The sequence below is a fragment of the Neovison vison genome, chromosome 2, assembly GCF_020171115.1.
Source record: "Neovison vison isolate M4711 chromosome 2, ASM_NN_V1, whole genome shotgun sequence".
Lineage (NCBI taxonomy): Eukaryota > Metazoa > Chordata > Mammalia > Carnivora > Mustelidae > Neogale > Neogale vison.
The window spans coordinates 106645196-106670581 of NC_058092.1; the positions used below are offsets into that span (position 1 = coordinate 106645196).

General features: G+C 42.7%; 1 protein-coding gene across 3 annotated transcripts; it reads right to left on the reverse strand.

The window, feature by feature from the left end:
- Positions 1 to 10328: 10328 nt before the first annotated feature.
- On the reverse strand, positions 10329 to 24244 carry MRPS21 (mitochondrial ribosomal protein S21). 3 transcript variants are annotated; one of them, XM_044239133.1, is made up of 3 exons: positions 24156 to 24244; positions 23611 to 23726; positions 10329 to 11130 (listed from the first exon to the last, which is right to left on the reverse strand). In XM_044239133.1, the coding sequence occupies exons 2-3, from the start codon at positions 23691 to 23693 to the stop codon at positions 10950 to 10952; spliced, it is 264 nt and encodes an 87-aa protein (XP_044095068.1). In that variant the 5' UTR covers positions 23694 to 23726; positions 24156 to 24244; the 3' UTR covers positions 10329 to 10949. The 3 variants fall into 3 exon arrangements, with proteins under 3 accessions (XP_044095068.1, XP_044095069.1, XP_044095070.1); XM_044239134.1 differs by lacking the exon at positions 24156 to 24244 and adding an exon at positions 24047 to 24147; XM_044239135.1 differs by lacking the exon at positions 24156 to 24244 and adding an exon at positions 23813 to 24019.
- Between the last annotated feature and the right edge of the window lie 1142 nt (positions 24245 to 25386).

Consider the following 25386-nt stretch of genomic DNA (forward strand, 5'->3'; position numbering starts at 1 on the left):
GTAACCACTTTCCCCTCGGCGGAGCGCATGCGTGCTGGAGCTGTAAAGTTCGCACTTGAAAGTTCCTATCCCTTTAAGTTTCTCCAGCGAAATCTGGTAACTAGAGTACTGCGAAGTTAATGTTGTCTGAAGCAGAAACTGGGCTGCTTGCAGTACTCATGTCGTGAATAAATGCGCTAAAAGCGGAGCTTCTGCGTTCGCGCTAAACGGGGCCTTTCTGGTAGAAACGAAACCATCTGAGAGTCGTTGTCACTAGCATTAGTTACCCCTTTCATCTTTCTCCCTTACTTGAGCGTGGTGCCAGAGACTACCAAGAAGAATGACGGGGACGCCTGGGTGGCTCAGTTGGTTGGACGACTGCCTTCGGCTCAGGTCATGATCCCAGAGTCCCGGGATCGAGTCCCGCATCAGGCTCCCAGCTCCATGGGGAGCCTGCTTCTCTCTCTGACCTTCTCCTCGTTCATGCTCTCTCTCACTGCCTCTCTCTCAAATAAATAAATAAAATCTTAAAAAAAAAAAAAAAGAAGAATGACGAACATAGAAGGACTCTGAAGATAGTAGCCCCTGTGCCTTTTGTTTTATTCATTCACTGACGTAATACTTGTTGACTGCCCACTACTCAGTGCCAGGCATCCTCTGAGAATCCATAGTTCTTAATGATTAAGACCATGGCTTTAAAGTCAGACTGCCTAGATTTGTATTGTAGCCTCTCTCCTTAGCTGTGATATTAGGCATGTTACTTAAGCCCTGTTTCCTCACCTGTAAAAAAAATCCACTTCATGGGGCTGTTCTTAGGACTACAAGAATGACTGAGGGCAATGCACTTAAAACAGTGCCTCTCATAGAGTTCAATAAAGCTACATTATATACAATGATAGTCAATTGCCTACATAAATGTGTAACAGGCATTTCAAATTCACATGATGAAACTAAGCTCCTGATTCCAAACCTCCCCCCACTCGTCCACCCCCGCAAAAGAACAGCTTATAGTCTTCATCCTCCGTCAATGGCAACCCTATTCTTACAGTTATTCAGGCCAATAATCAGAATCTTCTTGGACTCCTGTTCCATTGGCCCTACTTTCAAATATATACAGACCCATTTGCTTCTCACCACCTTCACTATTCTCATTTTTATGCCTGGGATTATTTTAGTAGCCTCCTGCTTTCTCTCTTGCTTCCCCCTACCCTCCGTTAGTCTCATCACATAAGCTAATAAGCAAATTATCTAGTACTAGAATGGCAAGTATTATAGTGATCATGTAAACACATCGGAAAGGTCATTATTATCCCCCTGCTTAAAACCATCCCTTGGCATTCAATTTCACTGAGTAAAATGCCCTACAAAATGCCCCACGCCATTACCTATGTGATCTCATCTACTACCATTCTTTCCCTCACTCATTGAGCTCCAAAATCCCAATCCCTTGTTTCTTGAACATGCCAAGGATAATTTCACATCAAGGCCTTGGGACTTGATGCTTTCTGCCTGGATTGGTCTTTTTTTTTTTTTTTTAAAGATTTTATTTATTCATTTGACAGAGAGAGAGATCACAAGTACACAGAGAGGCAGGCAGAGAGGTAGGCAGAGAGAGGGGGGAAGCAGGCTCCCCGCTGAGCAGAGAGCCCGATGCGGGGCTCGATCCCAGGACCCTGAGATCATGACCCGAGCCGAAGGCAGAGGCTTTAACCCACTGAGCCACCCAGGCGCCCCATGCCTGGATTGGTCTTAACCCAGATATAGGATTTGTTCCCTCAATCTCCTTCAGATTCTTATTCAAATATGGCCTATGTAAAGCCTTCCTTGATCACCCCATTCAATTCTAAAGCCTGTCTGGCACTCTAGAGTCCCAAGTTTCTTTTTTTTTCTTTTTCCATGGTACTTATCACCACCTACCATACTAGTACTAGTTTACGTTTTATTGCTTATCATTTGACTCCCTCTGGTAGAATGTAACCTCCTTAAAGAGAGGACTCATTGTCACTGAAATATCCTAAATGCCTATAATAGCACCTGGCACAATTAAATAAATTCATATTTGTTGAACTAAAGAATGAAGTTTTTTCAGCAGCAGATCTTGCAGGCCTTAGAACTGGCTATAAACTGTTTTTCACCTAAGGAATGGAGATACCTTAAGGCATTTTGTGTCACATTGTCTTTGTATCTCCGGGACCTAAGAGTATCAAATAAAATAAAGGCTCAACAAATGATAAATGAGTAAGACTTGACAAAACAGATTTTCTCATTCTACAAGTAAGCCTGTATTTTTTCCTTTCTTCAGAATGAGGCTCTACACCTTACTGACCCTTTAAACCACTGCTTCTGAAAAGCATGCATATGGGCAAAGTAAAGTTTGGAAAAAATACATCGAATATTATGGTACAGTTTCATATATGGGAAACAAACTATTCTGCTATATCCAGTTACAAACTGCAGAAACTAAAATTCCAGGATGTCTTCTTAGATGATAGGCTCACCACAAAATGCAGTTATTCTCTAGGGAGGTTATTAGAATTTCCCAGGGAAGGTAAGACTTGTGTTTCTAAAGGCTGGTTTTAGGGGCACCTGGGTGGCCAGTCGTTAAGTGTTTGCCTTTGGCTCAGGTCATGATCCCAGAGTCCTGGGATCGAGCCCCGCATCGGCCTCCCTGCTCGGCGGGAAGCCTGCTTCTCCCTCTCCCATTCCCCTGTTTGTATTCCCTCTCTCGCTGTGTGTCTCTCTCTCTGAAATAAATAAATAAAAATCTTTAAAAAAAAATAAAGGCTGGTTTTAAACACGTACGAAAAATACTTTCCTGATTAAACAAGTACGAAAATATCTTCCCTGATGTTGCACCATGACATCATGGAATAAAGCTTGGTGTTGTTTGTTTGGTTGGTTTTTTTAAAGATTTATTTATTTATTTGAAAGATAGAGATCACAAGTAGGCAGAGAGGCAGGCAGAGAGAGAGAGAGAGAGGAGGAAGCAGGCTCTCTGCAGAGAGCCTGATACGGGGCTCGATCCCAGGACCCAGGGATCATGATCTGAGCCAAAGGCAGAGGGTTTAACCCACTGAGCCACCCAGGTGCCCATAAAGCTTGGTTTTGAGTAACAAACTGAGGGAGCTCCAGCATGTTGCTCAAGTTATTCATGCCTCAGCTTAACCATTGTATCTACAGCACCTAACACCAATGTCTCACAGAACATTCACTCTAAGTCTGCTAAATGGGTTAATGATTCCAACTCTGCAGAGTTTTAAGTTTATTCTGTTTCAGTGCCTTTAACTGTCTGGGCTCAATTCCCCAGAGGGAAATGTTTTTCTACGAACTGATTTTATTTCTAATGCTTGGAAAATGGATGGGTTTAAATCCTTAGTCTCCCAGTTACTAGCTATATTCCTTCAGGTAATTAACTTTTCTGAGGTTGTTTACCGAATTATAAAATAAGAGTAAGAATCTCTACTTCAAAATACTATTATGAGGATTAAATGCAATGTATAAAACACAGTTAGTGTGGTACCAGCATAAAGGACAGCCATGCAGACCAATAAAACAGAACTCAGAAATAAATGTCACAAATATGGCCAGTTGATATTATGACAAGGGTGCCAAGACTATTCAATAGGGACAGGACAGTCTGTTCAACAAATGGTGCAGAAAAAAATGGGTACCCACATGCAAAGAATAAAGCTGGACCCCTTTTGCGCATCATATACAAAAATTAACACAAAATGGATCAAAGACCTAAACTTATGGACACAAACTGTAAAATTTGTGAACGAAAGGGAACATGGGAAAATCTTCGCGACATCAAATTTGGCAGTGATTTCTTTGCTATGGTACCAAAAACACATGTAACCACAGCAAAAAATAGATAAATTGGACTTCATCAAGATTAAAAACTTTTGTGCATCAAAAGACACTATTAAGAGAGTGAAAAGACAATCCACAGAACAGGAGAAAATATTTGTGAGTCATATATCTGATAAGTGAATAATATCCCAGAGTATATACAAAACTCCTATAACTCAAAAACTTAAAAAAAAAGCCCAAAACCCAATTCAAAAATGGGTGAAGGACTTGAATACACATTTCTGCAAAGATATACAAATGGCCAATAAACACATGAAAAGATGCTCAACATCATTAGTCATCAGAGAAAAAGCAAATCAAAACCCACAAGGAACAAAAATGTACAAGGAGATTTCACCTTGTACCCATTAGAATGACTATTATTAAATTTAAAAACAAAACAAAACAGGGGCGCCTGGGTGGCTCAGTCAGTTAAGCATCAGACTCTTGATCTCAGAGTTACAAGTTCAAGCTCCACATTGAGCTCAACGCTGAGTGTGGAACCTACTAAAAACAAACAACCAAAAACATCTCCCCCCAGAAAATAACAAGTGTTGGTGAGGATATAAAGAAATTGAGGGGGGGGGGATTGGAATCCTGTGCACTGGTAGTGGGAATGTAAAATGGTGCAGCTGTTATGGAACACAGTAGGGTGGTTTCTCAGAAAATTAAAAATAGAATTACCATAGGATCCAGCATTTTCCTTCTGGGTAAATACCAAAAAGAACTGAAAGCAGGGTATCAAAGAGATATCTGAATATTCATATTCACACCCATTACTCAAAATAACTAAAAAGTAGAAGCAACCCAAGTGCCATTGACAGATGAATAGATAAAATGGGGCACCTGGGTGGCTCAGTCAGTTAAACATTTGCCTTTGGAGTCTGAAGATCCAACTACCTGCTCAGCAGGGAGACTGCTTCTCCCTCTCCCTCTCCTCTCCTCCCCCAGCCTGCTCATGTATGCGTTTTCTCTCTTGCTCTCTCTCAAATAAATAAATAAAATCTTAAAAAAAATTTTTTTAAATGAATGGATAAACAAAGTGTGGTACATATGTACAATGGATTATTCAGTCATTAAAAAGAATGGCCTTGGGACGCCTGGGTGGCTCAATTGGTTGGACGACTGCCTTCGGCTCAGGGCGTGATCCTGGAGTCCCTGGATCGAGTCCCGCATCGGGCTCCCAGCTCCATGGGGAGTCTGCTTCGCTCTCTGACCTTCTCCTCGCTCGTGCTCTCTCTCACTGTCTCTCTCTCTCAAATAAATAAATAAGATCTTTAAAAAAAAAAAAAAAAAAAAAAAAGAATGGCCTTCTGATATATGCTACAACATGGATAAACCTTGAAAATATGCTAAGTGAAATAAACCAAACACAAAATGATAAGTATTATATGATTCCACATACATGAGGTACCTAGAATAGACAAATAGATAGACTAGAGGCTACCAAGGGCTGCAGGGGGGGGCGGGAATTATTGCTTAATGATGACCGAATTTGTCTCAAGTGATGAAAAAGTTTTGGAAATAGTTGTAATAGTCACACAACATTGTGCAAGTACTTGATGCCACTAAATTGTACACTTAAAAATGGTCTAGGGGCTCCTGGGTGGCTCGGTGGGTTAAAGCCTCTGCCTTTGGCTCAGGTCATGATCTCAGGGTCCTAGGATTGAGCCCTGCCATCTGGCTCTCTGCTCAGCAGGGAGCCTGCTTCCTTCTCTCTCTCTGCCTGCCTCTCTGCCTACTTGTGATCTCTGTCTGTCAAATAAATAAATAAAATTTTTTTAAAAAAACGGTTTAAATTATAAACTTCATGTTATGTATATTTTGTTTCAATAAAGAAATATTTAGTACAGTGTCAAGCACATAGTAAAACTCAACTGATCATTGCTACTGTTGTATGCTCCTTCAAGAAATATTTTTTGAGGGGTACCTGGCTGGTCAGTCAGTAGAGCATTTGACTCTTGATCTAGGGGTTTTAAATTTTAAACCCCACGCTGGGTGTGGAGATGACTATAAAAAAAAATTCTCCGGACGCCTGGGCGGCTCAGTGGGTTGAGGCCTCTACCTTCGGCTCAGGTCATGGTTTCAGGGTCCTGGGATCGAGAGCCACATCGGCTCTCTGCTGGGTAGGGGGCCTGCTTCCCCCCACCCCTCTGCCTACTTGTGATCTGTCAAATAAATAAATAAAATCCTTAAAAAAAAAATCTTAAAAGAGGGGTGCCTGGGTGGCTCAGTCATTGGGCGTCTCCCTTTGCCTGAGATCATGATCCCGGGATCCTGGGATCAAGCTCCGCATCTGGCTCCCTGATCGTTGGGAGGCCTGCTTCTTCTCCCACTCCCCGCTTGTTCCCTCTCTCACTGTGTCTCTGTCAAACAAATAAAATCCTTTAAAAAAACCCCAAAAAAATATTTGTTGAGCATTTATTTTTTTTTAAAAGATTTTATTTATTTATTTGACAGAGAGAGAGATCACAAGCAGGCGGAGAGTCAGGCAGAGAGAGAGAGAGAGAGAGAGAAGCAGGCTCCCGCCAAGCAAAGAGCCCGATGCGGGGCTCGATCCCAGGACACTGAGATCATGACTTGAGCCGAAGGCAGCAGCTTAATCCACTGAGCCACCCAGGCGCCCCGAGCATTTATTTTCTTAAAGATTTCTTTACTTTGGGGACGGGAGGGGCAGAGGGAGAGAACTTCAAGAAGACGCCCCACCAAGCACAGAGCTTGATCTCAAGACCCGATGTTCATGACCTAAGCTGCAACCAAGAGTTAGATGCTCAACCGCTCAACTGCCTGAGCCATCCAGGTGCCCCATTTATTGAACATTTAGACGATTGGCATTATATCAGGCACTGGAAATACAGTGGTTCAAAACAAACCACGACCATCAACAAAGATCCAACCTCCAGGTAACTGAAAATCTAATGGAGGGAGAAAGGCAACTAAGCAGTACATCACAACAAATTACAGAAATAAACTACTATTGGGGCACCGGAGTGGCTCAGTCGTTAAGCGTCTGCCTTTGGCTCAGGTCATGATCCTGGGGTCCTGGGGTCGAGCCCCACATTGGGCTCCTTGCTCCACAGGGAGCCTGCTTCTCCCTCTCCCTCTGTTTGCTGCTCCTCCTGCTTGTGTGTGTGTGCTCTCTGTGTCAAATAAATAAATATATCTTTAAAAAGAGAGAGAGAGAGAAAGAAACTACTATTACAGAATTAAGCTGATAAGAGAGAATAGAAGAAAAGTTGGTATAGAGATCAAGGAAGTCATCTCAGAGAACATCCAAACCAAGAGCTGGTAAACAGGCAGATGGAGAAAACAGCATGTCCCAGAATTACATTGGAGGGGACAGTGGCTAGATAGAAAAGCATGATTCAATCATGAAAGGCCTTAAATGCTATGCTAGTAGTTTGGACTTTATCTTGAAAACAATGGGAACCAAATACCTCCTTAAGCAGGAAAGTGAAACAATCAAGATTGCATTTTTTTTTTAAAGATTTTATTTATTTGACAGAGAGGCAGGCAGAGAGAGAGGAGGAAGCAAGCTCTCCACCGAGCAGAGAGCCCAATGTGGGGCTCGATCCCAGGACCCTGAGATCATGACCTGAGCCGAAGTCAGAGGCTTTAACCCACTGAGCCACCCAGGCACCCCTCAAGATTGCATTTTAGAACAATCATACTGAACTAAGGGTGGAGGGACTTGAAGGCCAGGCAACACTGACGCAAGATTGCTAAGTGACTATTGTAATCCAGAACAGAGCTGGGACTCGGGTTGTGGCATTTAGTCTTCAAGATGGGGAATAAATGGATGCTAGTGATGGCTGAGTGTGGAGGAGGATGCAATGATCAGGCTTTTGCCTGGCACAACTGAGGGATTATTGCTAACATTTATTAAGTTCTACGTGCCAGAAACCATGCTGAGCATTTGACATGCATGATCTCATTTAATCCTCACCACAAACCCCTATACACAATTATTTTCATTTTACAGGGGAAACTAGATTTTATATTAAATAATTTGCCAAAAGCATGACTAAATCCAGATCTAAGTAAACAACTTCGTATGTAAGATAACAGACACACACTAGAAGTCCCAATATTTTCCTCTCCCTTCAAACACCTATATTTCACATATCACTCCATTATTACTTTACCTTGTGAGTATTCAGTGACTTACTACTCCTTAATATTTTCAGTTAACATAGGGGCAAATTCTCATTTCATACTTGTGCACTTCTGGAAGCTTTAGAGTACAATGTCAGAGTTCCACAACAGAGTCCCAGTTTTAAAGGGGTATCTGTTTCCAGAGCACTAAACATTGTAAGATCCTTAAATTATGACTAGATTGGACCTGTCAGAGGAAATCCAGTGGACATCTAAGAAATGTCATGGGTGCCTGGGATCAGGATATGAGGTACCACATCTATCACACTGCAACTGGGTCAAACACCAAACCACCTCTCTCTTGAACCCAAGGCAGGGATAAAAGGATACAGAAATTCCTATTCATTAGATGACCATGAGATACCTTCTAGCTTCTCAGAGCAGAGAGTGGAAGGTCTTTTTCCTTGCCATGACAACACAAACTCCGTAGACTTCAGGCAGACAGTCAATGAACCCCTTTACCCAAGAGGCATCCCCACTAGCTATCTGCTAAAACCCATCACTGTTCACTGTGCTGGGGTACATGAGCAATGGTCAGGAAAATGACTACAACAAGCAGGGGATCATTTTGGAGATGAAGGAAATTCCAGATCTTAAGCCACCACTTGATGTTTTGGAGGGAGCCCAGGAGCAAATGTAATCTCAGAGGAATACTGCCAAGTAACAGGCCTGGCTCCTCCTCTTCTTCCTTTTTTTTTTTTTTTAAGAGGCCTTAGCTCTTCTATCACAAACATAACCTGCCATTTCGGCAAAGGCCAGGCCTTTATTCTTCAGCAGCAGCAACTGGCAGGAAGTGAACCAGTGCCATGGCTCAAAATCACTCAAAAGTGATACATTAAAGACCAAATTCAGAAACTGAAAAGGGATTCAGAAGTATCAATATCTAACTTGAAAATGAGGTTGTACAAAGGTAACAAAATTGAACACAGTCTGTATTTAGCACTTCTCTAATAGCAGTTTAAGTTTCTGGAGTGCAAGGACCAGATCTTCCACCTCTAAGCTACTTCTTTGCTCTGCCCTATGATATGATTTGTTCACCATGAGCTTTACTCATGAGGGGAAGAAAGATGATCAAGCGCTGAAAGACAAGGAAGCATGGTTCCAGCATATCTTCATGCAGGCCTGCCTAGTCAATAAGTATGGTAATTGTGAAAAGGAGAAATGATACTGAAAAGACTAAAATTAAGACCAGAGAAATCAAGGGGCGCCTGGGTGGCTCAGTGGGTTAAAGCCTCTGCCTTCGGCTCAGGTCATGATCCCAGAGTCCTGGGATCGAGCCCCACATCGGGCTCTCTGCTCAGCGGGGAGCCTGCTTCTTCCTCTCTCTCTCTGCCTGCCTCTCTGTCTGCTTGTAATCTCTGCCTGTCAAATAAATAAATAAATAAAATCTTTAAAAAAAAAAAAAAAAAAGACCAGAGAAATCAGAGTTCACGCAGCTATACCACAAGGGGGCAGTGTTTGAACATCAGTAATCTGGAGAGACATGGTGCTTGGCAGTCTGCCCTTTACCTCCTTCTTCAACATCATACTGAGGGCTGGAGCCTGGGAGAGGAGAAATGGGCTAGTCGCTCCACCTACTCACTGTGTTCTACAGGGGCTGGCACCAACTTTACTTATACTAGCAGTGTGGCTGTCAGGGGAGCAAGGCCAAAGGAAACAGCAGGAAAGGAAGCAGAGAGGCTTACATACCCAAGAGTGCCTGTTGAGCAGAAGTAGGGGTGATAGAAGGGACCTCTGCCTGGAAACTACTTTTGAGTAGGATGGGGCAGGAAGTCTCAAACTTTAGCGGGCATCAAAATCACCTGCAGGGCTTGTTAAAATAGATTACTGGGCTCTAACTCCAATTTCCTATTCAGAAAGTCTAAAGTAGGTCCCAGAATTTGCAGTTCAACCAATTAACTGGGTTATGTTCATGCTGCTGATCTTAAAACCATACTTTGAGAATCACTGCTGTAGATATTTCTGGCTCTGTGCCCTTATATCCCTTAACACTCACCCATTCCTTCTTTTCTACCATCTACCTACTGTTCTATTTCTTCTCCATTATCCCTTCAGTAGACTCCTTTAGGAAAACTAAAGGATGGGGTGCCTGGATGGCTCAGTCGTTAAGCGCCTGCCTTCGGCTCAGGTCACAATCCCAGCATCTTGGGATCAAGCCCCACAGTGGGCTCCCTGCTCAGCAGGAAGCCTGCTTCTCCCTCCCCGGCACCCCCCCTTGTGTTCCCTCTCTCGCTCTCTGTCAAAATAAATAAATAAAATCTTTGAAAAAAAAAAAAAGAAAGAAAACAGATTTGTCTTAAGGATTCCTCTGCATAAGGATTGCATCACTCGAGTCTCATCGGTGGGAGTTTCAGTAGCAAAATTTATTCCAAATATGTAGATGCCTCCTCTCCTTTTATCTAACAGTTGGTAGGAAGGGACAGTTCAGGAAAGAGTAACAGATGCTTTTCCAATAATGTCTTGCTTTGGGTTTTATAAGAATTGAGTAGGAAATGGTAGATATATTCCACTACATTTTAGAAAAGTTCCTTACCTCTCCTAGACTAAAGCATTTTATTAGAGCTAAATATACATAAAATTTGCCATTTTCACCATTTAAGAGTACAGCTCAGTAGCACTAAGTACATTCACATTATTGTGCAAGTATCACCACCATCTGTCTCTAGAACTTCTTCAGCTTCCCCAACTGAAATTCTGTACCCACTTAACACTAATTCCCCATTTTCCACTCCCAACCAGCCCTTGGCAACCACCATTCTACTCCTAGACTATTTTTTTACTTAGTTTCTCTTTCACACAATAGAACAGAGTGTCCATTGCTAACTATGGGATTCCTTCTATATATGCAGGCCTTCTTGCATATACGGGATTGAATTTATTATAAGAAAGGTAAGAGAAAATGGGATTGGAGAAAGGAGACACCTAGATAGGGATTTTCATACTGGGCCTACTATCCACAGGCCTCAGCAGCCCTGCCATGGATCCGGCCGATTCTTCCGCATCAAGAAGTTGATCTTGCGAGCCATTTCCATGTTATAGATTCGCCGACAGGTTTCGTAGCTTTCCCTCTGTCGTCGGCGACAAGGCTTTTCATAGTACCGCCGTCGCTTAATGTCCTCAATGAGCCCATCCATGGTGAGGATTCTGTATAAAGGCAGGCGATGAAGTTAGAAATCTGGGCTCATTATTATTCTTTTCCAGTTTCACAGATGGCCAGAAGTCAACTGATCAAACAACTGGCGTCTATAAAAATTATCATGTGAAATGGTGGTTATACAGCATTAATTGCCTACTTATCGAGGCCCCAAATAGGAATTTGGGCGAAATACCAAAGCAATTAATGACACAATCTTTGCTCTTGGGGAGTTTATAATCAGGGTCATATTTTCAACCTTTATTCTCCTACAGCACATCTCAAGAATGTGACACAGTCCTTATAAACAGTGGCTCTCTATGGCAGTGATTTTCAACCAAAGGATCATTTCAGAATCTTCAGATGGGTGACTCATTTGTAGTAGGAAAAACAAATCACTGCGGGTGACTCCTGCTTCATCCTTAGTGGCAAATGCTGCCCCGTCCCTACAGTTTAATGGACACAGCTGAAGTCTGTAGGCTTGAGATTATTTCTGGACCTAATTAACACAAGGAGAGAAGAGGCCTTCATCACACCAATGATACAAATGGGAGTGGAGTATTAAGTAACAGCCTCACCCACCATTTTCCCCATGTACCACATGCTCCAACCACACTAGTCTGCTGACTACTCCCTGAACACACTCTGGTACCAAGTCTTTATTCATGCTGCTTCCTCAACCTAGAATGCCACCCCCACGTCCAGTTGCCAACCTTCTGAGTAAAATTTTCCTCCTCTTTTTGATGCCAAACCTAGACGTCACCTCTCCAAAAAGGCTTCTTGTCTTAGAGAAAATCATTTCTATTACTGTATACCTAGCTAGTAATTATTTCATTCCTCCATTCCATTAATTATTAATACAAATGTCTCCCTCATTAGACTGAAAATCTCTGAAGGAAGAAATGTTTTATTAATCTTTAAGGGTCTATAAAATTGAGCTCAATCTGGTTTTTTTCTTGCCCACCCAATGCAGTTACAATGCAGTTCCTCTTGTTGCACATATTTTTTCCTTTTCAAATTTTTATTGAAATTCTAGTTAGTTGGGATGCCTGGGTGGCTCAGTCAGTTAAATGTCTGCCTTTGGCTCAGGTCATATCCTAGGGTCCTGGGATGGAATCCCACATCAGGCTGCCTGCTCAGCAGGGAACCTGCTTCTCCCTCTGCCTGCCACTCTCCCTGCTCGTGCTTTGTCTCTCTGACAAATAAATAAATAAAATCTTAAAAAAAAAAAAAAAAGAAATTCTAATTAGTTAACATATAGTATAATATTGGTTTTAGGAGGAGAATTTAATGATTACATATTTATTACATTACATATAACACCTACTGCTCTTCACTTAGCCCATTCCTTACCCACCTCCTTTTATCAATTCTCAGTTTGTTTTCTATCGTTAAGTGTCTCTTATGGTTTGCTTCCCCCCTGCTCTCTTCTTCCTTCCCAAATGTTTATCAGTTTTGTTTCTTAAATTCCACATGAGTGAAATCGTATGGTATTTGTCTTTCTCTGAATGACTTCTTTCACTTAGCATAATACACTCTAACTATATCCACATCACTGCAAATGGCAAGATTTCACTCTTTTTGATGGCTCAGTAACATACACACACCCACCCACCTACCCACCCCCATCTTCTATGTCCATTCACCAGTCTCTGGACATTTGGGCTCTTTCCACAGTTTGGCTATTGTTGATAATGCTGCTATAAACATCGGGGTGCATGTACCCCTCTGAACCTGTCTTTTTTTATTCTTTGGGTAAATACCCAGTAGTGCAATTGCAGGGTCGTTGGTACTCTTGTTGGATTTATAACACATCTAACTCAAACTTCCCTCTTTGTTCTTCCACAAAGACACTGGAGCTTATTCTATAAACTACTCAATCCCTCTGGCTCCATTCTGTAATTTGTTGCTTCCTCTCATCTAGAGGCATCTGCTGCTGCCGCCCTCCATTTCTGGCATTGTTTACATGGGCCCTTTCCTGCTCACCCTGTTCTTTCATTACAGGTAAAAAGCAAGTCACAAACACAATTGGAGTTAAAGAGGTTAAGTGGAAGAAGGGGGATAGAGGAAAAAGAAAATCAAAATAAGAGAAACCACTAGCTACTTCTGCCCAGTGGGAAGCCCTATTTCTTGCTGCTATGTTATACTATAAAGCCCAAGATAACAACTACAGAATGAATATGAACTTGAAAAAAGATGTGAGCTCTAGGTAAATTACAAATGTGAACAGACATGGGAACCACTCTCCCAGGCTCCTGCTGTTTAATATCAAGAATGCTCTATAGGCTACTAGAAAATCTTATTTGTATAAATCAGTCTGTTTAGGTGTTAGTGGTAGGAAAATAGAAGGCAAGGGAATTGCTGAAATTCCCAGAAGCAGGAGAAGCAGATAATTCAGGTTCTACTGGAAACACAGTCATGCTCAGAAGACATGTGGACCCAACACTAGAATCTTACAATAGAGAAGTGAGGCACCAAAGCCTAAAAGACTCCATATCCTGGCCCATAAAGGTTTCTTTTGCTAATGTTAGTCCTTAATTTACTCTTGAATGTTGGTATCCCTCCAGATTCTGACTAAAAACCTTCTTTCTACACCTACTTAAGGAGGTTCTACACGACCCCCTTAACCTTTGCCAGTGAGCCTCAACACTAATGCACAATGGAATTATCCCTTAAAAGGTTTTTAAAAGAGTACTGATTCCGGCACCTGGATGGCTCAGTAGGCTGAGCAGCCAGCTCCTGGTTTCGGCTTGGGTCATGATCTTGGGGTCCTGGGATTAAGCCCTGCGGCGGGGCTCCACAGTCAATGGGAGTCAGCTAGGAGGTTATTTTCCCTCTGCCTCTCCCATAACTTGCACAGACGCACGCATGTGCTCACGTGCATGCACATAAGCTCGCTCTCTCAAATAAAATTTTTTTTTTTTTAAGTCCTGACTCCTGGGCCCTATTCCTCAAAGATTCTGATTTAATTGGTCTAGCACGGAATTATGCACTGGAGATGTTTTAAAAGACTCCCAGGTGGGATGCCTGGGTGGCTCAGGAGGTTAAGCCTTTGCCTTTAGCTCAGGTCATGATCCCAGGGTCCCGGGATCAAGTCCTGCATCAGACTCCTTACTCAGTGGGGAACATGCTTCTCCCTCTCTGTTGGCGCCCCTGCTCATGCTCTCTCTCTCACTATCTTTTTTTTTTTTTTTTAAAGATTTTATTTATTTATCTGACAGAGAGAAATCACAAATAGACGGAGAGGCAGGCAGAGAGAGAGAGAGGGAAGCAGGTTCCCCTCTGAGCAGAGAGCCCAATGCGGAACTCGATCCCAGGACCCTGAGATCATGACCTGAGCTGAAGGCAGCGGCTTAACCCACTGAGCCACCCAGGCGCCCCTCTCACTATCTATCTTAAAAAAAAAAAAAAAAAGTGATCACCTTAGCAATGCCTGTGTAAATGCCTGTGTGATCAGGCAAAAAAAGAAAAAAAAAAAAGCAAGGTAAGAAAAAAGTACAGAAGAATTTAAGAATGGAGGAAGGGAAAGAATGAAAAGATCATGGTCCCCAATATAATGATGGGACAACTAAATGGTGTTCCCTGGATGGCTCTAACTACTCTAGTGAACACTTACCCAGCTCTTTTTAGTTATCCAAAAAAGTTCCAGAGTCCCTACAGTAGAGGCATCTACTCAACTCATTTTTTAAAAAAGATTTATTTGTTTATTTGACACACAGAGAGAGAGAGATCACAAGTAGGCAGAGAGGCAGGCAGAGAGAGAGGGGGAAGCAGGCTCCCCGCTGAGCAGAGAGGCAGATATGGGGCTTGATCCCAGGATCCTAGGATCATGACCTGAGCTGAAGGCAGAGTCTTAACCCACTGGGCCACCCAGGCACCCCTCAACTCATTTCTAATAAAACAAAATTTCAAGAAGAGCTTTGCAGAACTGAGGAAGTAATGATGCTTCTGCTTCCAAAGGTAGTTCAGGGACTAGCAGACCAACAGCTTTAGAGTAAACAGATCAGCCTGGAGTTCGGGTGCTTGGCAACCTAACACTGAAGGAGAAATCAGCTGCCAATTTTAGTTAAATTCATCAGATTATGTAAAAGGAGCTAAGCTGCCCAGGCTGGGGGAGGTTGGAAGTGGCAAACTCACATGTCAGCATAGCCAGCCTACTTCAGGATAACGTGTATGCACGAGGACTCACTGGGCCCCGAAGCTCGCCTACCGGGAATAAAAGAGGTCAACTAGGCACACTTCCAGGGTGCTTGCCTTTCCTTGCTTGGGGGCTAGACAATCATACAGGCCTTCCTAGCAACCCCCACTCTCCATTTCCTCATCCCAGGGCAGGAATGAGGGCCCTTGGTTATATAACAAACATTTTGTGGTGGTCTCATTGAACAGACACATAGCCTGTTTCCTTTTTAAGACTGCCTTTGTGCTCCAAACACACCAAAGCTTTAACGACCTCTCTCTCACTTGCTCTCCTACCTACTGTTGTAATTAGACCACAGGACATTCAACTAATTTTTAAACTACCAACCATCAGAAAGCTGGGAGAGATAAGAAGCCTGGGATATAATAAAGAATACAGAATACAGAAGAAATGTAATACAAAAAAGGTGGCCAAAGAGGATATTAAAAAAAAGCAGAGAAAAATTTAAAAAGTGCATCAGAAAATATTGTGTTTGACTAACAGGAAGACTGGGATACTCCAGAACTAGCTGGATTCACATTTTCAAGCTTAAGTCCTTGCCTAAAAAATTATTCCAAGAGCAAAATATTTGTCCATTTTCTCCCCCTGAAACTAAAATACAATTAATAGCATATAATTCTAATACTCCAAGTTAAAAGGAAGAGGAATGTAGCTTCCTTAAAGACGGAACATAACTTGAGAAAATAAGTATCCTCCCCACAGATTATAAAAATCACTACTATAACACTGCTCCAACCTGGCACCTTCCAACAACATACACTGCTCTTTTTCTTTTTTTAATTCTTTTTTCAAAGATTTTATTTATTTATTTATTTATAAAGATTTTATTCATTTATTTGACAGAGAGAAATCACAAGTAGATGGAGAGGCAGGCAGAGAGAGAGGAGGAAGCAGGCTCCCCACCAAGCAGAGAGCCCAATTTGGGGCTCAATCCCAGAACCCTGGGATCATGACCTGAACGGAAGGCAGAGGCTTTAATCCACTGAGCCATCCAGGTGCCCCAAAGATTTTACTAATTTATTTGAGAGGAGAGAGAGAGAGAGAGAAAAGCTGAGGGTAGGGGCAGAGGGAAAGGGAGAAGCAGACTCCCTGGTAAGCAGGGAGCCCAATGTGGGGCTTGATCCCAAGATCCTGAGATCATGACCTGAGCTGAAGGCAGACGCTTAACCGACTGAGCCACCAAGCACCTCAACAACATGCACATCTTGTACTGCTTTCCTAGATAATCCCAACCACACAATATTAATTTTCTAAATTTATAAGAAAGCTGAAAAGAGTTAATCACACCCCAGACTCTGAGTCTCTGGGACTTGAATCTTTTCATATATTTTTCTTCCCAACCATTCCTCTTCTTTCTGATCAAAGTCTTTCCTTTTTAAGTAATATATAGTTTTTCCCCAAAAGCTATTTCTAAATTGGTGTTTTAATCCCTGAAATGAAGAAAAATAAAGCCACTTTTTTTTCCCTGTATACATTTATTTATTTATTTTAGAGACCGGGGGGGGGGGGAGAGACAGGCAGGAGAGGTAGAGGTGGGGGAGAGGGAGAGAGAATCCTCAAGCCGACTCCAATGAGCAAGGAGTGTGAAGTGGGGGGTCAATCCCAGGACCCTAAGATCATAACCTGAACCAAAATCAAGAGTCTGCCACTTAACCGTACGAACCACCCTGGCCACCCATTAATGCCATATTTCTTTTCTTTTCTTTTCTTTTTTTTTTTTTTTTAAGATTTTATTTATTTGAGGGAGAGAGAGTGTGAGAGAGAGAGCATGTGGGGGGAAGGGTCAGAAGGAGAAGCAGGCTCCCTGTCGAGCAGGGAGCCCGATGTGGGACTCCATCCTGGGACTCCAGGATCATGACCCGAGCCACCCACGTGCCCCAATGCCACATTTCTTAATAAGGATACTTGACAGTGTGCCAAGGGTATAATCCAGAGACAGAAGTCTCTAGATAAATTTGATGCATTTGCCCAGAGCTCTAATTTTAACTTGAAGAGGGGCAGAGGTGCTAGCCCTAGAACAGATGTAACGGCAACGAATTAAAAAAAAAAAAAATCACTTAAAACTTTAATTAAAAGAGAGACTTCAAAGAGCTTCCATGTTTGCTTATAGTAGCAAAACCCCTATAGTTCCTTTGTTCTCCTTTGTTGTTAAGGATACTTCAGTGAAAAGGTTTGACAAACACTAAAGTAAGACTGAAAAAGATAAAGAAATATCTACATTCATTAAATAGACACTTATTGAGAGCTTTCTATGGGCCACTTTGGCATATGCAAGGGATATACAAATGAAAATGCACAGGTCTCTGCCTTTAAGAAGGTCATTACAGGGGCGCCTGGGTGGCTCAGTGGGTTAAGCCGCTGCCTTCGGCTCAGGTCATGATCTCAGGGTCCTGGGATCGAGTCCCGCATCAGGCTCTCTGCTCAGCAGGGAGCCTGCTTCCTCCTCTCTCTCTGTCTGCCTCTCTGCCTACTTGTGATCTCTGTCTGTCAAATAAATAAATAAAATCTTTAAAAAAAAAAAAAGAAGGTCATTACAATCTTGACTCAACATTAAAATCTGATGGGACTTTTTTTTTTTTAATTTTTTCAAGACTTTATTAGTCAGAGAGAGAGAAAAAGAGCACAAGCAGGAAGAGCAGCAGGCAGAGGGAGGAGAAGCAGGCTTCCTGCTGAGCAAGGAGCCCGACACAGGACTCAATCCCAGGACCTGGGATCAGGAGCTGAAGGCAGAAGCTTAATCAACTAAGCCATCCAGGTGTCCTCATGGTATATTTTAAAAATACTGGTCAGCCGCAACTGCCCAGACTTAGTCTCAGGCTAGGTCCTGGCATCAAGAATTTTCTTTTTTTTTTTTTAAAAGATTTTATTTATTTATTTGACAGAGAGAGATCACAAGCAGGCAGAGAGGCAGGCAGAGAGAGAGAAGGAAGCAGGCTCCCCGCTGAGCAGAGAGCTCAGATGCGGGGCTCGATCCCAGGACCCTGAGATCACGACCCGAGCCGAAGGCAGCGGCTTAACCCACTGAGCCACCCAGGCGCCCTGGATCAAGAATTTTTTTGGAAGGTTCCCCAAGTAATTTTAAACTGGTGGTCAGAGTTGAAAACCATATGGTGTCACAATAAGCAATCTCCTATGGTTTCCGACTAAAATTATTAGGTATAGGTGAACCATAAGAGACTATGGCCTCTGAAAAACAATCTGAGGGGTTTAAAGTGGTGGGGGGGTGGGAGGTTGGGGTACCAGGTGGTGGGTATTATAGAGGGCACAGCTTGCATGGAGCACTGGGTGTGGTGAAAAAATAATGAATACTGTTTTTCTGAAAATAAATAAATTGGAAAAAAAAATAAAACATCGATGATCACAACTGCAAAAAAAAAAAAAAAATACATTAGGTATACCTAGGAAAAAAGTATGCATAAACTGCCATTCATCTACAAAAAGAGAATCTTGAAAGAATTATGGGGCTGCTGTTTAACAAAAAGAACAAAAGAGAGAGAAAAAAAAAAAAAAAAAGACAGAGAGGAATGTGAAAACAGATTCCTAAGAACAAGAAGTGAGATAGTACCAGGCCAGGCCAGATGGCAGAAAGAATCCAAACATGCCTCACCTTCTGCCACTTATTTATTCTTCCCTCACCTGCCACCCACTTGCATCTGGACTCAGGAAGGATTTTTAGATAAAATGAAAAAAAAAAAAAAAAAAAACCCAGCAAAAGAAAAACTAATGTTGATTAAAATAAAAATATAATTGGATTTTGGGAGATGCAGATAAATAGAGGTTTGGTTCTAAGTTAATTAGAACAATCTTAGACAAAGACAATGGAAAAGTCTTCTCTCAGAAGACAGAAGGCCTAATTCAGGTCTGACATCAATGGAAAGATGAATTCCATAAGGCAGGAAATTAGAAATATTTTGTTTTTCAGGTTTTAAACTTTTCTAACTGGAAATGGAGATGAAAGAGCACAGCAGGGGCTCCTGGGTGGCTCAGTGGGTTAAGCATCTGCCTTCAGCTCAGGTCATGATCCCAGGGTCCTGGGATTGAGCCCTGTATCAGTTCCCTGCTCAGCAGGGAGTCTGCTTCCTCCTCTGCCTGCCTCTCCCCTTGCCTGTGTGCACTCTCTTTGTGTCAAATAAATAAAATCTTAAAAAAAAAAAAAAGAACAGACCATACAGAGGGAATAAATGCTATTATTTCAAAATGAGATTAGCAATAGGCTAAATAGAAGAGCCTTTGTTGGAAAGTATCACTCTATAAGAGCCTATAAGAGGGGACGCCTGGGTGGCTCAGTTGATTAAACCACTGCCTTCAGCTCAGGTCATGATCCCAGAGTCCTGGGATTGAATCCCGTATTGGGCTTCCCCTGCTTTGCGGGGAGCCTGCTTCTCCTTCTACCTCTGCCTCTCCCCCTGCTCGTGCTCTCTTTCTCTCTGTCAAATAAATAAGTAAAATCTTAAAAAAAAAAAAAAGTCTATTAGAAAAGTCATTCCAGTATCAGTAGCAAACTGGACTGTCCTGACAAAATAAAGCTTAACTTTCTCACTTTTTCATCTCCAGGCCACCTTGAGCATAACCTAATGATCAAGGAAGATAGGGAAAAAAAAGCTAATGTAAATTCTTTATCATCCAAATTAAATAAATAAATCACCCACAAGCAAAACCAAAAGGGTTAAAACTTCCTTACGATGAGTTCCAGCTTATGATAATAGCTAACACACAATGCCTGCTATGTGCCAAGAACTCTTCTAAACAATTTAATCATATTAACTAATTTAATCCTCACATCATCCCCAAGAGGTAGGTACTATTATTAGTTCCACTTTACAGAGGAAGAAACTGAGGCAGAGAGAGAGACATTGTAGCTTATGATAGATCATGCAGCTAATGAATGGCAGAGCTGAAATCTTATCTGAACTGGGCCATCTGCTTCAGGGTCTGTGCTTTTTTTTTTTTTAGATTTACTTATTTTAGGGGCACCTGGGTGGCTCAGTTGGGTATCTGCAGGGTCCTGGGATCAAGCTCCGTATCAGGCTCTCTACACAGCAGAGAGCCTGCTTCTCCCTCTCCCTCTGCCTGCTGCTCTGCCTGCTTGTGCTCTCTCTCCCTCTCTCTATCAAATAAACCAATAAAATCTTTAAAAAATAGATTTATTTGAGAGACAGAGAGTGAGTGCACGCAAGCAGGGGCTGGGGTAGGGGGGTAGGGGAGAGGGAGAGAGAAAATCTCCAGCAGTCTCCCCCTTGAGCGCAGAGCCTGACTTAGGGTTCAATCCCATGACCCCAAGATCATGACCTGAGCTGAAATCAAGAGACGGTTATTCAACCGACTGAGCCACTCAGATATGGGGATGCAGGGGTGTCTGTGCTCTTATATTCAAGCCATGACTACAGTCAAAAGTATTAAAGTTGTAGCTACTTTCTTGATACAAATATAAGAAACAGTTCAATAAATAGTTCTGCACCACAAACTGTTCCTTTATTCCTTGCCAAAGTAGCTCATTTCTTAAAAATCAAATTTTTGCTTTTGTGTTATTTGCACTTTAGGAACAGGGTAGTTTAGGGGAGCCTAAGCTAAGCCTTTAGAAATTTGTTTTACCATCAAGTAATAGCTGGCCTTTGACATCAGTCAATAATACAAACATCTCAATCACCCTGGCTAACAGTCCCCTCTAAATCCACCAAACTAAATCACACAAAGACTTCGGGGAAAGATCAGAAAAAGGGTGGGGGAATCCGCAAGACTTCCTTTTCCCAAATTCAGCATTTCATTTCATTGGCTAATTCACTACTGAGTCTATAAAGACATTCATTTTGTGCTTATAATATATGAGCACAGAAAGGTCATTAGACATTTTGAGCCTCTCACAGACATGCCACTTTGTCTGAAATAGGAAAAGAGTTGGGAATGAGCAGCGATAGAAAAAAAATGATAGGGGCACCTGGGTGGCTCAGTGGGTTAGGCCACTACCTTCGGCTCAGGTCATGATCTCAGGGTCCTGGGATCGAGTCCCGCATCGGGCTCTCTGCTCAGCAGGGAGCCTGCTTCCCTCTCTCTCTGCCTGCCTCTCCATCTACTTGTGATTTCTCTCTGTCAAATAAATAAATAAAATCTTAAAAAAAAAAAAAAAGAAAAAGAAAAAAAATGATATAGGGTATTTTACCACACGGTACTTAACTGATTACCTTTAGGGAACAGCTTCTATGCAAGGATATAACTAGTATGCACAGACATAGAATGAGGTAATGGGGCTGACTTAAAACCAGATCCTTTTATTTTTATTTATTAATATTTTTTAAATAAAGGTTTTTGTTTGTTTGTTTGTTTGTTTTTTAATTTAACAGAGAGACAGATCAGAAGCAGGCAGAGAAGCAGGAGTGAGAGAGGGAGAGGCAGGCTCCCCACCAGGCAGGGAGCCCGATGCGGGGCTCGATCCCAGGGTCCTGGGATCATGACCGAAGCCGAAGGCAGAGGCCCAACCCACGGAGCCACCCAAGCGCCCTGACCAGATCCTTTTAAAAGACAAACAATCTTGGGGTGCCTGGGTGGCTCAGTTAGTTAACTGTCTGCCTTCAGCTCAGGTCATGATCCCAGGGTCCTGGGATCAAGCCCTGCATGGGGCTCCACGCACAGCAGGAAGCCTGCTTCTCTCTCTCCCTCTGCTCTCCTACTCCTGCTCTGTCGCTCTCTATCTCAAATAACTAACCAACTAACTAAAAATAAATAAATAAATAAATAAATAAATAAAAGACATACGATCCATCTTGAGCCTGCAAGTGCTTCTCAATTACACAGCTTGACAGCACAGTTGCCCTCATTTTCTATGGTCTTCTGCCATCCAACCCTCCACACCTAAAACTCTTTGCTAAGAACTAGTTTCATTTTACTTACCTTTTCGGTCCCCAAGAACCCCACTAATAAACCCAGTCAAATAAAGATTCTTTTTGTTTTTTTTTTTTATTATTTTTTTTTTAAAGATTTTATTTAATATTTGACAGGCAGAGATCACAAGCAGGCAGAGAGGCAGGCAGAGAGAGAGGAGGAAGCAGGCTCCCTGCTGAGCAGAGAGCCCGATGCGGGGCTCGATCCCAGGACTCTGAGATCATGACCTGAGCCGAAGGCAGTGGCTTAACCCACTGAGCCACCCAGGCGCCCCAAATAAAGATTCTTAACAGGAAAATGACTGCCGTAAGTGTCTACATTTCCAGAGGAACTAGTAAGCAATTTAGTGATATAAAGCAAAGAACACTGCAGTAGAAAGGTGTGATTTATGTTCCTCTCTACCGTTCAATAATTGTGTGATCCAAGAAGCATAATTTCCATGTCCTGTATTTCCACTTGTGTAATAAAGCTATCACTTTACTGGCCTTAAGGCAGAAGGACAGCTCATGCATTCTCTTAAGATCTCTTTCAAACAATTCTTTGACAATTTAATTCCACAAGGATTTGTTTCTTTCACACTCAGGAGAGAAAATGATGAAGCAAGCCAGAAAGTCAAAATCCTTACAATCAGTGATAAAGGAAGACTAAGGCACTATTGGCCTGAGAATGTACAACAGTAAGGTACTCTTTATTACAACCCTTCTACATCTTAGTCTAGCATTCAAAACCTTTCAAAACAGCTCTTCTAGGGGCGCCTGGGTGGCTCAGTGGGTTAAAGCTTCTGCCTTCGGTCATGATCCCAGCGTCCTGGGATCGAGCCCCACATCCGGCTCTCTGCTCAGTGGGGAGCCTGCTTCCACCTCTCTTTCTCTGCCTGCCTCTCAGCCTACTTGTGATCTCTGTCTGTCAAATAAATAAATAAAATCTTTAAAAAAACAAAAACAAAACAAAACAAAAATCAGCTCTTCTAGTCCCAGTTCATTTCCATCTTTACGTTTTGCTTATGCTGTAACCTTTCCCTAAACCTGATACACTTTTCCATCTCTTGCTTGCTTCTCCAAGATCCCAAATCTGAATTCATCTTGCCATTAGCCTTGCTCTACACCAATCCCACCGTCGACCTTCTATTTATCATATACTACATCCTTGCTTCCCCACAACTTTACACTTTGATTTTCCCTTTGGGTTCCTTAGGTCTTGGGGGAGGGAATTCAGGCTCTGTATAAACAAACCTCATACAATCAGGTTTGGGAGAAAAGTCCATTTTAAAGATAATAAACTAAGGCGCTGAAAAGTTTCAAGAGACTGTGACTACCTGGGGTGCCAGAGGTTTGAGAACGATCTATGACGGGGGAAGGGAGAAAACAGCCACCCAAGAACTTTCCAAGAGAGCTTTTCTAGGCACAATTCTGGTTACCTGTTCAGGGTCCTGTAGGCACCTTCCATGTTCCCTTCCTGTACCATCACAGTCCTGGCAATGAACTTCAGATGTTTTGCCATGACCTTGGAATTTAAATCTTCACTCTGCAGCACCTAAAGAATAATGAATAAAGGGAAAGTATAGAGACCAGGTAAGAAAGAGAAACACAGCAGAATGCATACTCTACCGCTTGGCTTACTTAGGGTCTGGAAAAGCAACGTCCCCGGGAACAAGGGACACGGGGGCACGCGGAAGTCTTCATGTCCTAGAAAGGATACGCTAATCATAATCAAGACTGCCTAGCTCTCTTTGCCAATACAACCCTAGCATCGGGAAGAAAAGAGATGGTAGCGGGGCGTCATCACAGAGATGTACGTGGCCGGGCACGGGAGGATCCGGACGCGCCACAGGGTACACTCCAGTTACCGCTCACCGTCCCAGGAGGGTTTGGGGTGGGAGACTGGTACGAAATCTTTCTCAGGCAAGCTTCCCCTCCCGCTACACCCGGCTTGCTTTCCCCATCCCCAAGCCCAGATGCTCACCCCACGCCCTCAGGAACCGGCCCCCGCAAAGGTAGCTCGAGGCCGGAAGCGGAAATACGTAATCTCTTGCGCCACGCGAAGAAATCCGGGCTGAAAGGAGAAAAACTGCCTGGAAACCATGGCAACATTCTTCCTGGCTCCAGTTGATGGCTTCTCCACGCCCTCCACCCCAATACCTCCAGCCCGGACTCTACACTTGATATTCGTTGCCTTAAACTCGCCCAAAACAGATTCCTCGTTTTCTCATCCCTCGGTCTCAGAAGGTCAGCGCGATTCCCTACCCCCGATCCTATCAAATCTGTAATAGATATTTAAGTCACTTATTTTTCTGGAAGGAAAATGAAAGAAATAGGCAAAGCTTCCTGAACATGCTTCCTGTTTTCTCAAAGGACCAGATTCTTTGAGATCTGCTGTCCGGAAAAAACAGCTTCACGCCCCTCATCTGCTTAAAAACTAAGGAAAAGAAACGGAATGAACATAACATGACTTTCTCAAAACATCATCTGCCCGGGCATTTCACTACATAAAGTGAGATTACTAAACAAAGAATTAGGAAACGCCTGAGGTTTTAGAATCGAAGACTTTTCTTTTTTCTTTCTTTCTTTTTTTAAATTAAGATTTTGTTCTTAAGCAATCTCCACACCAAAGGTGGGGCTTGAACCCACCCACTTCCCCCACTCCCAGTCCCCTCCAAGCCCTCCCAACCCCCATCCCCGAGATCGAGTCCGGTGCTCCACGGACTCAGCCAGCCATGCGCCCGAGTTGAAGACTTCTTTTAGGACTACTATCCATTTAGCCTCCCAGTGAGACCTAGTAGTAATATTTCCTTTATTTCTTTACTGTGGAAACAGCTTTTCTTTTATTCATATGTTACTTAACATATCCATCTGTGGTTATTCACATAAATTCAGATCTAGTGGCTACTGGAAAACAGTAGAGAAAGACTCAAAAAAAGAAAGGTGCACAATGTCCCACACAGGGCACCTTGCTCAGCGGGGAGCCTGCTTCTCCCTCTGCACTCCTCCCTGCTCTATCGCGCTCTCTCTTTCTCTCTGACAAATAAAATCTTTTTTTAAAAGATTTTATCCGTTTATTTGACAGATCACAAGTAGGCAGAGAGGCAAGCAGATAGAGAGGGGGATGCAGGCTCCCTGCTGAGCGGAGAGCTGGATGCGGGGCTCCATCCCAGGACCCTGAGATCATGACCTGAGCTGAAAGCAGAGGCTTTAAC

Bases quoted from the DNA above. Each gene is read 5' to 3' on its own strand.
- MRPS21 (XM_044239133.1), bottom strand. From the start codon at position 23,693: ATGGCAAAACATCTGAAGTTCATTGCCAGGACTGTGATGGTACAGGAA. The intron at 11,131-23,610 runs GTAACCAGAATT...GCCTTTATACAG, and splicing joins GCCTACAGGACCCTGAACAG to AATCCTCACCATGGATGGGC.